This window comes from Carcharhinus amblyrhynchos, chromosome 1 (assembly GCF_965287045.1).
Source record: "Carcharhinus amblyrhynchos chromosome 1, sCarAmb.v2.hapA, whole genome shotgun sequence".
In the NCBI taxonomy this organism is placed as follows: Eukaryota; Metazoa; Chordata; class Chondrichthyes; order Carcharhiniformes; family Carcharhinidae; genus Carcharhinus; species Carcharhinus amblyrhynchos.
The window spans coordinates 110,126,745-110,141,308 of NC_137324.1; the positions used below are offsets into that span (position 1 = coordinate 110,126,745).

Sequence of the window (14,564 nt, forward strand, 5' to 3'; positions counted from 1 at the left end):
GAGAATGCATACAGTCTCCTATATTTCACCACACCTGGATACCTGAGCAGCAATGTCAGCAACGCCTGTGGCTCTTCAGGAAGACCATCACTGATCCCTGCAAAATGAGTTGAGATCCATGAGTTGGTGGACGCCCAATTAGTTCAGCTGAAGATCACCTTGGCTCTCAATTTCTACACCTTTAACTCTTTCCAGGGATCCTTTGCAGGTGTCAGTGGCCCATTGGTGCATCATGGAGGTGTTTAAACAGGTTGATGACTATGTGACAAACCAAACCAGACAGTCAGACAGAGACGCCCATCGGATATGGAGTTATTGCTGGATTCCCCAAGGCATCATTAGCTGTGTCTATTTAGCCATCAAGACTCTCCCAGGCCAACCAGTGGCTTTCATCAACAGAAAGGACTTACATTTCATCAACGTACGACTGGTCTGTGACCATTGAAAGTGGATGCTTCATGTGTCTGCCCAAATTCAAAGCAGTCCCAGATGTTACAGTTTTTCCGGCCCCCCTGCACACCTTAAAGGATAGATATTAGGAGATCAGGGCTAGCCATTAAAGACGTGGCTGCTCAAACCTGTGAGGATCCCATACATGGGTGCAGAGGAGAGTTACATCACCTGTCACAGGTCACCTGAGCAACCATTCAGTCAGCTTTTGGACTGCTGAAAATGAGATTCCAATACCTAGATCAACCTGATGGAGCCCTTCAATATGACCAGTGAATGTTATGTGTATTATGGTTGGTTATTGTGCACTGCACAACTTAGCATTGCAGCAGTGGGAGGCATTATACAATGAGAACATCATTGTCAAAGGAGACACAGCAATCAATGAAGATGTGGAGGAACCTGTTGATGAAGCAATGCAAGATGAGGGATTCCGTGGACCACAGGCAGGGTGCAATGAGGTGCGAGGCTGACTTAGGATGCCATGTTAGCTCTTTCCAGTGACCCATGTGCCTTTTAAGAAACATCTGAATAAAGCCTCACATTAATCAGCCCTGCTGTCACCTTCTCCATTTTTCATTCTATTGCCCAGCACCCATGTGAATGATATACAGTCGCAAGGCTAAGGAACTGATCAGGCATTGTTTAGTTCAGTACTTGGAGCCCACTGAGGGCTGTACATGAGATCTCATAGAGCAGCAAGAATTGAAAGGAGAAGCAGCAATAATGAATGTTCCATTACCTCCTAAATGATTGATTCCAGCAGCTTCTCCACCACAGAGAGCAAGATAACCAGCCCATAGTTTCCTATTTTTTGCACCTCTCCCTTTTTGAATAGGGGTGTCCAATCCACTGGGACCTTACCCGAATTCAAGAAATTTTGAAATATCACAACCAATGTATCCACTATCTCCACTGTCAATCACCTCCTTTAATACCCCTGGGTGCAGACCATCAGACTGGAGACTTATCTGCCTTTAATCCCATTAGTTTATTCAATACCCATTCCCTAGTGATGGTTATTGCATCAAATTCCTCTGCATTAACTGCAGTTTTTGGAAAATCTTCATTATTCTCTATTTTGAAGACAGATAAAATATTGGTTCAGTGCTTCTGTCATCTCTGTGTTCCCCATTATTAGCTCACCAGTATCGTCCTCTAAAGATCTAACATTTACTTTAGTTACTCTCTTCCTCCTTATTTACTTACAGAAGCTTTTGATATCAGTGGTATGTTTTCTGCTAGTTTCCTTTCATAGTTTATCTTGGCTCTTTTGATTTTATTTTTAGTAGCCTTTTGCTGAACCTTAAAATTCTCCCAAGCCTCCAGCTTACCACTGGTTTTTGCAGTATGCTATGCCCTAGTTTTTGCCTTTATGACCCTTTGACTTCAATGTTTAGACAGGGAACGTTTTTCTTATGTTTAGAATTCCTCTTTCCAGTATTTTCTGTATATATTTCAGATTTCCAGCATCTTTAGCTCTTTTCTCTCCTCTGAAATGCTCAGTGATGACCATTTGTAAGTGTGGTGAGTTTCGATTTAAAATGAGAAAATACTTATCACCCAATAAGAAGTATATTTCTTCTGTTAAAAGAGGCCACTTGTGTAGATAGAAATAGCACATTATTGCAGACGATGTGGTTGGTGCTAATTTACTGGAAGGTTTTACCGTTTTTAAAAGTGAAAGTGAAACCAGGAGTCATGTGCCAATAGAATATGTCACTGTAAGTTGAAGATATTTTCAGATGTTCATAAGATTGCTTTTTGCGGTGCGTGTGAGGTTCAAGTATTTTGTAGGTTTCTATCTGGATAGTATGTAGAGCCATGTTCAAAGAAGTGGAGTTGTTGGGTAATATGAATAACCAAGTTGTGTGAAAACCCTGTTTGTAAAGTGTATCATTACTGAAACCTGAGCTTTTGATGACTTTATAAATAGAAGCATAGAATACAAAAGTCAAGATGTTTCCCGGCACGGTGACATAGTGGTTAGCACTGCTGCCTCATAGGGACCTGGGTTCGATTCCAGCCTTGGGTGACTGTGTGGAATATACACGTTCTGTCCGTGCCTGCGTGGATTTCCTCTGGGTGCTCTGCTTTCCTCCTGCACTACAAAGATGTGCAGGTTAATTGGTTTAGTCATGGCAAATGCACAGGGTTACAGGGATAGGGCAGAGAGGTGAGTCTGGGTAAGTTGCTCTTTTGGAAAGTCCGTGCAGACCCTGTGGGCCGAATGGCTCCTTCAGCGCTGTAAGGGTTCTATGATATAGAAGCACCAGGTTCTATAATTTCTATTATGAAATCCTCCCTGGCATCATACTACATATCTGCCCAAGATTGAATGTTGTCCGGGCCTTGCTTCTTTTAGCCACAAACTGCTTCAGCACCTGAGGAGTTGACAATGGTGCTGAACATTGTGCAATCATCAGCAAACATCCCCACATGTGACTTTATGATGGAGGGAAGGACACTGATGAAGCTGCTGAAAATGGTTGGGCCTAGGACACTGCCCTGAGGATCTCCTGCATTGATGTCCCCTGACTGGCCAGGGTGAACGTTGGTCCTTTAGAGGATGAGAAAGGGGACCTAGTGGTAGGGGATGGGGAAATGGCTAAGGTCTTGAATAACTTTTTTGTTTCTGTCTTCACGGAGGAGGACGTGAATAATTTGCCGGGTGTTAGCGATGGAAAGGTGGTAGGACTGGAGGGTCTTAATGACATTACTGTTACTAGAGAGGTGGTGCTCGACAGACTGGAGGGGCTGATTGTGGACAAGTCCCCAGGACTGGATGGAATGCATCCGAGGGTTCTGAAAGAAATGGCGGAGGTTATAGTGGATGCCTTGGTGGCTATTTTCCAGACGTCGCTGGATTCCGGGGAAGTGCCGGAAGATTGGAAAACGGCTAATGTTACGCCGTTGTTTAAGAAGGGTGCCAGGCAAAAGGCGGGGAATTATAGGCCGGTTAGTTTAACGTCTGTGGTAGGTAAAATGTTAGAATCCGTCATTAAGGAGGAAATTGCGAGGCATCTTGAAGGGAATTGCTTGATAGGGCAGACGCAACACGGTTTCATTAAAGGGAAGTCGTGTCTGACAAATTTACTGGAGTTCTATGAGGATGTGTCTAGGGCAGTGGATAGAGGAGAGCCGGTGGATGTGGTCTTTCTGGATTTTCAGAAGGCGTTTGACAAGGTACCTCACAAGAGGTTTTTGCAGAAGGTCAGGGGACATGGAGTTGGGGGTAGGGTGTTAGCGTGGATAGAGGATTGGTTGTCAAATAGGAGGCAGAGAGTGGGGGTCAATGGGTGCTATTCGGATTGGCGGTTGGTGACTAGTGGGGTGCCCCAGGGATTGGTGCTGGGGCCTCAGCTATTTACCATTTATATAGATGATCTGGAGGAGGGAACCGAGTGCAGGGTGTCGAAATTTGCTGATGACACCAAGATTGGGGGAACGGCAAATTGTGTGGAGGGTGTGGAGAGTCTGCAGAAGGATCTAGATAGGCTGGGCGAATGGGCCAGGAAATGGCAAATGGAATTTAATGTTGGCAAGTGTGAGGTGGTCCACTTTGGTAGGAAGAATGGTAGGAAGGACTATTACTTACGTGGCGAAAAACTGCAGCAGGCGACGGTGCAGAGGGACCTCGGGGTCCTTGTGCATGAGTCGCAAAAACCCAACTTGCAGGTGCAGCAGGTGGTCAGGAAGGCGAATGGGATGCTGGCCTTCATAGCGAGGGGGATTGAATATAAAAGTAGGGAGGTCTTGCTGCAGCTGTATAGGGCATTGGTGAGGCCGCAGCTGGAGTACTGTGTGCAGTTTTGGGCGCCGCACCTGCGCAAGGATATTTTGGCCCTGGAGGGAGTGCAGAGGAGGTTTACTAGGCTGATACCGGAGTTGAGGGGATTGAGCTATGAGGAGAGGCTGAATAAACTAGGCTTGTACTCGTTAGAGTTTAGAAGAATGAGGGGAGATCTCATTGAGACGTATAAGATGATGAATGGGATGGATAGGATAGAGGTGGAGAGACTCTTCCTGCTCAAAAAAGACAGTAGGACTAGGGGGCACAGCCTCAAGATAAAGGGGAGGCGGTTTAGAACGGAGTTGAGGAGGAACTTCTTCACTCAAAGGGTGGTGAATCTCTGGAATTCTCTGCCCGTTGAAGTGGTGGAGGCTGCCTCGCTAAATATTTTTAAGAAGCGGGTTGATGGGTTCTTGATAAGAGAGGGGATTAAGGGTTATGGGGAGAGGGCGGGAAAGTGGAACTGAGCCACGACAGATCAGCCATGATCTTATTGAATGGCAGGGCAGGCTCGAAGGGCTAGATGGCCTACTCCTGCTCCTATTTCTTATGTTCTTATGACTGAGATGATTGACCTCCAACAACCATATCAATCTTTTTGAGCCAGGTATGCTTCAACCAGTGAAGAATTCTCCCCAGTTCCTGTTGACTACAGCTTTGCCAGGGCTCCTTGATGCCAAACTCTGTCAAATGTTGCCTTGAAGTCAAAGGCAGTCACTCTCCTCACCTCTTGAGCTTTTTTGTTCAAATCTGGATCAAGGTCAGGAGCCGAGTGGCCCTGGCAGAACCCAAACTGACTACAGATAAGCAGATTATTGCTGAGCAGGTATTGCTAGACATCACTGTCGATGACTCCTTCCATCACTTTATTAATGATCGAGAGCAAACTGAAAATTGGCTGGGTAGGATTTGTTCTGCTTTTTGTGCACAGGATATATCTGGGCAATTGTTCACATTGCTGGTTAAATGCCAGTGTTGTAGTTATACTAGAACAGCTTGACTAGGGGTGTAGTTAGTTTTGGAGCACAATTTCTCCAGCTCTTTTGCTGGAATGTTGTCAGGGCACATAGTTTTTGCAGTATCTGGTGCCTTCAATGATATCACGTCGAGCGAATTGTTTGGCTGAAGACAGGCATCTGTGACACTGAGGATCTCAGGAGGAGGCCGAAATGGATCATCCACTCGGTGCTTCTGGATGAAAATGGTTGCAAATTCTTCAGCCTTGTATTTACATTGTGCTAGGCTCCATCATTGAGGGTGAGAATATTCGTACAGCCTTCTCCATTGTTCATCACCATTCACAACTGGATGTTGCTGGACTGCAGAGCCCAGATTTGACTCATTGGTTGTGGGATTGCTTAATTCTGTACAAGGAACTGAAGCAAGACTGCACAACAAAACTTGCTTGTAAAATCATATTTTTACTTTAGACTAATTTGATTTATATGGGATTTAGATGATGCTTTGTACAAAGAAATCCTTTCTTTCTCTAGTTCAGGAGATTGATATTTTTAATGCAGCATTATATTTATTTATTCCTGAATCAGTTTTAATACACAAGGAAGAATTACAATTGACTAATATAGCGTCAATTTCCTGGGATGAGTAACATTAAAAATTTAAGGGGGAATTGAAAGTTCCTGACCTTCTCCAGCAACTATCTGAAGATTACCCTTGTGTGTAAATATTAAAGCTTTTTGTTCAAAATATGTTTTACAAATCTTTCAACTTAATGGTTTTAGCTTTTCAGCAAATTCCAATAATCCCAAGATAGAAAGTATCTCTTGCTCAAGTGATTTTATTTGAAAATTTACTTAAAGTGCCATAACCTTCAAAACTATAGATAAGAACTGCAAAGGATTGTTGTTTTTAGCCAGTATCGACATGGTGGGTTGAATGGCCTCATTCTGTGCTGTGAATTTCCATGATTCTATGCTCAGTGATTTTTATTGGAAACATCTCAAATGCTGGTATATCCATTCATCTATAATTTTTATGCAGTAAGAAGGAACTGGATGTGATTAGCATACAGAAACAATAACACTTTGCATTTATATAGTGCCTTTAATATAATAATGTAATACATGCTTTCACATGTTTCACTGGAGTGATTAGCAAACAAAAGTAGACATTTTAAATCTAAATTGGAAAGGGGATGAGAGGGAGCTCTAGCCAGGGTCAAATGGACAGGAAAAGCTGTAACCGAACAGTGGGTGAATTTTATAAAACAGATGTTTTAGGTACAAGCTAGGTACATTCCCACAAGAGTGGAAGATAGGTGATCCAAAACCAGAGCTCCTTGGATGGTAAGGGAGTTAGAGAATACAATGAATCACAATATTACATGTCAGGTGAATTTTCAACATAGAACCAGGCCAAATATAACAAGTTGAGAACAGAAATGAAGCAGAAAAAAATGGCAGAGAGAAAATACCAGGATAGAATGGTAGTCAACAGAAAAGTGAATTCAAATAAAATCTTCTTTTAGCTAATGAGAGTGGAGCCTATTAGGGACCAAGTGGTTGATAGATGATCCAAGACATAGAGCAAGGCTAGAATATTTAATGAGTACTTGGTATCAGTGTTCACTAAGGAAGACAACATTGACAAAATATCAGTACAATCAAAGATGGTAGAGTAATTGATGGGATGAAAATTGATAGGAAGGTTGTACTGGAAAGGCTGGATAAGCTGTGAGTTGTTAAATAACCTGTTCCAAATGGCTTGCAAGCCAGGCTTCTAAGATATTGGGAGTGGAGATAGCAGAAGGGTATGCTACAATCTTCCAATCTTTCCCATTTACTGAGGAGGTGCCAAAGGATCAGAGAATGGCAGTTCAGGAAAGGGTGCAATTCATTCCCAGAAAATACAGGCTTGTTGGTTTTCTAAGGTCTTAGAAAAAATAATCAGGGTTAAAAAAAAATGAAAGGGCACTTGCTGACATTTGAATTAATTATGGATAACCGGTGTATAAAGACAGATTGTACTTGACTAATTTCATTTCATTTTTTGAAGTAACAGGAAAGATTAATGAAGGCAAAGCAATGCATGATATGCGATCATTTTTAAAAAAGCATTTCAGATAGTGTCACACAAAAGGCAGGTTAATAAAGTTGAAGCTCACGGAATAGGAGGGTCAATGTCAAACTTAATTTAAAAAATTAGCCTAAGGATAGAAAACAGCGGCCAGAATTTTCCATGTTATTTTCAGGCTTGTGGCTGACCCGGAAGAATGTGAAATCACACAAGAAGACATTGGGCGTGGGACCCGATGTCATCACACACTCGCACAATATTTAATCAGCCTGATAAGGCAATTAAAAGGGCAATTGACTGGAATTTTACATTGCTGTGAGAGTTTTAGATCAATGCATAGCAGCATGGGCAGTGGCCATCCCATTTCTTCTTCGATTTAATTTGTTATTGTCACATGTACTGAGATACAGTGAAAATATTGTTTCTTGAGCACTGTACAATCAAAGCACACCTTACATAGAGAAGGAAAGGAGAGAGTGCAGAATGTAGCATTACAGTCATAGCTAGGGTGCAGAGAAAGATCAATTTAATATGTGGTAGGTCCATTCAAAAGTCAGCAGGGAAGGAGCTGTTCTTGAGTCAGTCAGTACGTGACATCAGACTTTTGTATATTTTGCTTGGCGGAAGAAGGTGGAAGAGAGTATGTCCAGTGTGTGTGGAATCTTTAATTATGCTGGCTGCTTTTCCAAGGCAGCGGGAAGTGTAGACAGAATCAACGGATAGGAGGCTGGTTTGCATGATGGACTGGGCTACATTCACAGCCCCTTGTAGGTTCCTTGGTGTTGGTTAGAGTAGGAGCCATACCAAACTGTGATACAAGAAGAGAGGATGCTTTCTGGGTGCATCAGTAAAAATTGTTGAGAGTCATAGCGGACATGCTGAATTTCCTGAGTGTCCTGAGAAAGTTCAGGCTTTGGTGGACTTTTCTTCACTTTTCTCATCCAAGGATGGGATGAAAGGGGACAGGAATATTGTTGTGTGAATTGTTAGGAGTTCAGGTGAGAGCTTGGTGTTGCATTTGTTTTGAGATTTCAGACCTCTTTTCTTGAAGTATTTGCTTTGCCAGCCCTATTCTGAGGACTCATTTGTATTGTTAACACTATTGGAGCATTCCAGCTCACTGCAGCCATCAGTACATGGGGCAGTGCCATCTGCATTTCAGCTGTGAAGATTGTGTACTCCGGTGGGGGCACTTTCTCTGATAGTCATAGCTGGGGACCCTTATTTAGAAGTTACTTAAGGTGAGACGACACTACATTGTTCTTGGTCTCTGCCTGTCCTGCTTCTGTCCACTGGACTCTTACCTTCCTCGCTGATGTCTGCTTTTCCATGACCTAATGATCTTGATGCACATTTGCATTTCAGCTCAAGAGTGTCCATCTCACCTTTGCTGAGGAGGAGCCAATTGGTCACCCCACCACCAGCTGTTGTGCACTCAGCGACATAATGGCTTCTCTTTTTAAAGGTCCATTCTTTACTCCACCCTCCACCTACAACACCATATAATGCTCATCCCAAATACACCTCCACACCTGTGAACCATGTTGAAGTTCCCATCAGCTTTGGACATTTGATCCTTAAATGAACCCAGGGCTTCCAATCTTATCTTCCAGCCTTAACACGCACAGATATATCTGCCTTCTGTTACTCTGATTTAAACATCCCTGAGCATTACTGAGGACAGCCATTCTTCTAGGCTTCTTCACATTGGACTATGCCAACTCATCCTCATCCTTCCAAGCACAGAAGATCACGGAATCTTTTTCAATACTGTATCCAGGTGTGGCTCACATCATCATGCCCTCAGTTGTTGTCTCTGCCCAAGCCACCTTCATTTGGTGTGGTGGCCTCCTCAGGTCATCTTGTGGTACTTAGTATCTTCACGAGAGTATCCAAACACGTCCAAGAGACAGGCACTAGACTGCCCCCCTACATTGCCTCTCTACGTGTTGTATTTACCAGATAATGCTGCCAACACGCTCTTCTTTTCGATTAGCTTCTTGTGCCTCCTGCGTAACTACAGGCTATCTTCTGTGATCTGCCATAACCGCTTTTAAACATCTTACCAAATCCCCATTGGACCTGTCACCCACCAGGCTCTCACCCTTGCTGATAGCCCCTCTTCAATGTGGGGGTGTGTTTCATGTTGTCCAACGCTTAATCAGCCAGCCAGATTGAAATTGCATCTTTTGGACTTCCAAGGGCGAAAGTGGTCAACACGGCCACTTCTGGTCCTGCTGATCACGCACGCCCAATAAGCGTGAAAGTCAGGCCAGCGAGTCATGGTAAATGGTTGTTTTCAGACTGGAGGATGATAGCCAGTGGTGCTTTTTGTATGTATAATTGGATATTGGAATATAGAAGAAAATTTCAAAATGATCTCAAACTTGGGGGTATGGTGAACAATAAGGATGATAATCATTGACTGGAACAAGATCTAGTTATGCTAGCAGAGTGGCAGACAAGTGACATGGAACTTAATACTGAGGAGGTAAGATGACGCATTTTGGTAAAAGGGATAGAGAAAGATAATGGGCAGGATTCTTCGATCTGTCCATACCCAGCCCACTGCTAACGAGAATGGAGAGTTTGGCACTGCAGTAGTACCGGAGAATCCCAGCCATGGACAAGGTCAGAGGTCTTTGGCAAATATAGACCAAAAGGCACAGTTCTAAAGAATGTGAAAAAACAGAAGGATCTGGGGTTCATGTAGATCTTTGAAGGTTGCAGGGCATTTTGAAAGAATAGTTAACAAAGCATATAAGATATTGGGCTTCATAAGTAGAGGAAGGTTATACTGAACCTTTATAAACCCTCATGTTAGGCCACAACTAAAGCATTGCATCTAGTTCTGGCACCACACTATGGGAATATGTGAGGGTCCTATAAAAGGGAACAGAGGAGATTTACCAGAATGGTTCCACAGTTTTAATTAGTTTTAACTAAAGATTAAGCTGGAGAGGCTAGTGTTCTCTTTCGCTGATAGTAGTCAGGGTCACAGATTTAAGGTTCTGGGCAAGAAATGTGGGTGGTGATGTGAGGAAGAAATGTTTTATTCGATGAGTGCTAATGACCTAGAACCCATTGCCTATGAGCATGGTGGAAGCTGAAGTGATCATTAATTTCAAAATGAAATTGGATGGGCACTTGAGGGGAATAAACATGCTTGGCTATGGGGTTAGAATGGGGGAATGGTTCTGATTAGATTGCTGTACAGAGAGCCAGTTTGGACTCGAGAGCCAATAGCTTCCTTCTGTGCTGTAATCACTCAATGGCTCGAGTGACTAGATTTCCAAAGAGGGGTTGGGGCACAATACCTGGATAACCTTTGGATTTTAACACTGCCTCTGCTGCGTCACTCTCTTGGTGCTATTTTTAAATGTAAATGTGCTAATTTGGCTAGAGACAAGCTTGACATCTAATTGGTGGCATCAAGCAACTTTAGGAAGGGGGAACTGCCTGTCTGGTGTCAGTGGCAAATGCAGATGGCAGCCATAATGAGTCCTGCTGCTCCATTACTGCATAAAGCAGGCTGCTCCTTGCGCGGTAAATGGAACAGGAAGGGGCCATGCAGGTAAAGTGAAAGCACAACACTCACATAACTAGCTCAATTTTGACTATGAAGGAGTTTTAACACCATGACAAATAAACTTTTCTTAGCTCTGTGGCAAACCTGACAGCTGTGAGTTAATATGCACCAGATTTTTCAAAACAAAGCTGAAAAATTCCATTCTGCACCAGACAAGTCCCTTAACAAGTTCCCTTTGAAAATTACAAACTGCCCCGCAAGTGTTGGAATCCCGAGACAACCTCCAGCAGCATGAATTTGAAATTGCACCTGCATAGGTCTCAAACCCAAGGACCTTTGAAAGCCTGACCCTATGACCAATAGGGTCTGCCTAGGATAACATTGGAATAGACAGTGAGGCTTTCAACAGTAGATGGATTGGGGCAGAGATAAATGATGTTACAGAGGTGATACTAGACATTCTTAGTGAGGGAGTGGACTTGGGGTCAGAAGCTTAGCTGCAGTCAAATGGGACCTGTCAGGTTCAGCCTCCTCAGTGGCCAGAGAGAGGAATGGAGTTAATGGAAGGGACCAAAGACAATGGTTTCAGTCTTTCCAATGTTTGAAAATTATAACTGAATTTAGAATATGTTTATTCATGTGTTTAGTTTTGTAAGCAAGTAACAGTTTGAATGGCCAAGCACAATAAACACTCAAAATTAAATAAGAATGAACCTTGGATAGCTCACATATTAAATGGCCTTGTTAAATAATTCTAAAACATTCCCGAAAGAAAGAAAGAATCCCTGAATGCAGTCTATAAATGAATTGCCTTTCCTATTTAAGCTATCCTACCTTTTCCAGTCTATGCAACAACTAAAATCCCGGCAATGTAGCTATATTGTTTGTGTTACCTTCTTTCCTTATCTCCGTATTAACATTTCCCTATGCTGCATTGACTAATTTCAGGAAGTCTGTAGACTGCAGCTACCAGAATCTTACCAGCTTGCTGGACTCATTTGAAACACAGTTAGACACTGAAAAGGGAAGATTATAGAGTTGACATACCGTAAGGTTAGATTAGATGAGTTGTGAGGCCTTCATCATTTTATAATCTTGTACAGAATAATCCTGATCACATAGAGAATTCCATCAAGCCCTGTGAGTACTCTGTTCACTCGCATCAGAGAAGGTCACTGATTGAGATAAGTCTACTCGATTCAGAACTGTCATTTCACATGAATTCAGCATCATAACCCTTCACACATTAATTTCTTACACCACCTTGTAAATGATTAATACTAGCTTATATTTATAATATTGATGGATTTTCTTTTGTAACCTTGATTCATGGCACGATTTGAGGTTATGTAGTCATAACTACAGATATTGGCACTTTTTATCCATATATTCTGTCAAGATCCCTGTGTTTGTGTAAATGTTCAGGGCAAACTTATTCTTTGTTATTCATTCTGCTAGCTGAGACAATAAATGGATGAGTAACTCTGAGTTGTTTGATGTGCAAGTTTATATCTTCCAGCACGTAGTCAGCTTCTATCTGAGCTATTGTGATTTTATATTGACCATTTTGCAAAACTTGTGAACTAATAATAAAAATGAAATTGTGCATGAATAATAATCCATTTTTTTCTGTTTCTGGTTCCTATGGTGTAACTAAACTCCAAATGCATTATTAATAGATGAATTACATTATACTCAGCCACAAGTAGAGGGAAATTGAACAAACATGCAAGAACTCGACAAATTTAATAGCTTTGTATTTTCTTTTTATGACCATAAACATACAATGGAAATTATTTCTAACATACATATATTTATACATTCAAACCAATTGTCAATATATTATATAATAATGATAAAAACTAATTAGGCTCAGGAAGATTTGATGATTATTTAAATGTAATATACATAAATCATAAATATATAAGAGATACATGTTCATGGGGCTAACTGATAACCCCAAGCTTTGCGTGAGTGCTAATATTTATGACAGTGATGTGATGTGTGATTAAATGTAGTTACAAAGCAAGTTATAACAGTAACATACTTTTGTTTCACAGATCATCAGTTTATTAAATGTGTTTACACCTCAAAAATCGCTAGATGAGTTCCAGGATGTGTAAGTAATCTAATATTTTATGCACTCATTTTACTGGGAACTCTTTTCCTAAAATCACATAGTATTGGCTGAACATTCACTTTGGAGACAGGACCCTGACATTAGGATCAAATTAAGCTCCCCAACACAAAAGCAGTCAGCAGATATGATTTTCACTGGAATGGCCAATTAATGGCTAAGTAAGTACCCTCGCTGTCCAAATAAACTGCTGGACCAATAGGAGGCCCTCCAGCACTGAAGGAGCTGCTGAAGAGAGAGGATATCTCCATCTTTATTAAAAAAAAAGAAATGGCCAAAACTGCCAGACCATCATTATGGAGAGAGAAACTACTTCAGAAGGAGGCCTGAGTGGCCACAAAGGTGTGACTGCTTCAGGAGACCGGTCCTCAAATTGATCCTGGAGTACTGGTTCCCCAGTCTGCTGCCAAGAGGCATTTGCCAGAAAAAAATCCATCTGTGTCTTGTTTGGTTTCTTAATTATGTAAAGAAACCACTTACCAGTTGGGATGGGTAGCCACCACGCCATCTGACCTGCCTTCTTAAAAATACTCTGGAGGTAGGAAGTTGCCAGGAAATTCCAGATCTACCCACCTTCATTCTTGCCTCAGTCAGGTTTCTGGGATCTAGCTCAATGTCTGTTAAAGATCCTGTAGAATCTCACTTGTACTGGCTTCCATTTGCCACAGTGGTTTTAAAATATGGGAATGCCAACTGGTGGACTTGGTGCTACTGCAGCCAGTTTGTTTGTCCACCATGGAAGCCTCTCTCTGCTTTTCTTATCACCCCCAACTACCACCCGCCCCACCCCACCTGTGCCCATCTTCCCTGTGTGATAAGTAGCCGTTTTCAAATCTCAAAGCTTCTCTGTTGTGAATGGACAAATGCAATAATACACAGCAGAGTACTGCAAATAACAGAATTCCATTTCTTTATCATAGATATATTAAAACTGCTAAGTTTATCTTTGTTTTAATGTTCTCTTGTTCTATATTCATAAGTTAATTAAAATGAATATTTGGATTTTTGTTTAATTGTACAATAATGAGATCAGACAGACCTATGGAAAATTTATTGACAAGTTGTTAATATCACTGACTTTCTTTTCTTATAGCTGTTCCCCAAGTCTCAGTAAGCTCACTATTGTTTTCTCAAGGGGGTGGGGAAGAATTGAACCCGTTCCTGAAATGTAGATTGCAACATTAAACAAGCTAGAATTCAGGGTTAGCAGAGAAGATCCTACCTCACTTACATTTTTGAATTCTTGTTTTGAGGAAGTGACATCCCAAGTTCAGTTTGGAGCGATGGAATGTAGCTTGATTTCTGGAAAAAACACTTGGCAAAGTCTTAAACCAATGCTGATTTTTTTTTAACTCTCAAGCAGTAGGAATTCAATCTGGATTGAATAGAAATGTGACTAAATGATGAAAAGAAACAGAATTAAAATGATACGGAGGCTTACAGCAAACTAGGAGGCCTGTCAGCAGATTGTATACATGCAGGCTATTTGAGTAATCCAGTACTAATCCCACTGTACCTATACCTTCTGCACAGTCTTTTATCATTCCCAAGCTCTAATATATAAAAATACAATGCTCTTGCCTCAGTTCTTTGGGGTTTTATTGGCCCCCAGAGAGTGG

At 41.8% G+C, this 14,564-nt stretch overlaps 1 protein-coding gene across 7 annotated transcripts in view; it reads left to right on the forward strand.

Annotated features, from left to right (window-relative positions):
- Positions 1 to 14,564, forward strand: part of mapk10 (mitogen-activated protein kinase 10) — a 258,892-nt gene that overhangs the window by 167,302 nt on the left and 77,026 nt on the right. For all 7 annotated transcript variants that reach the window (XM_080191025.1, XM_080191032.1, XM_080191042.1 and 4 more), the window contains one exon: positions 12,869 to 12,927. In XM_080191025.1, the coding sequence (XP_080047151.1) occupies positions 12,869 to 12,927 (59 nt within the window). The remainder of the gene's footprint in view (positions 1 to 12,868; positions 12,928 to 14,564) is intronic.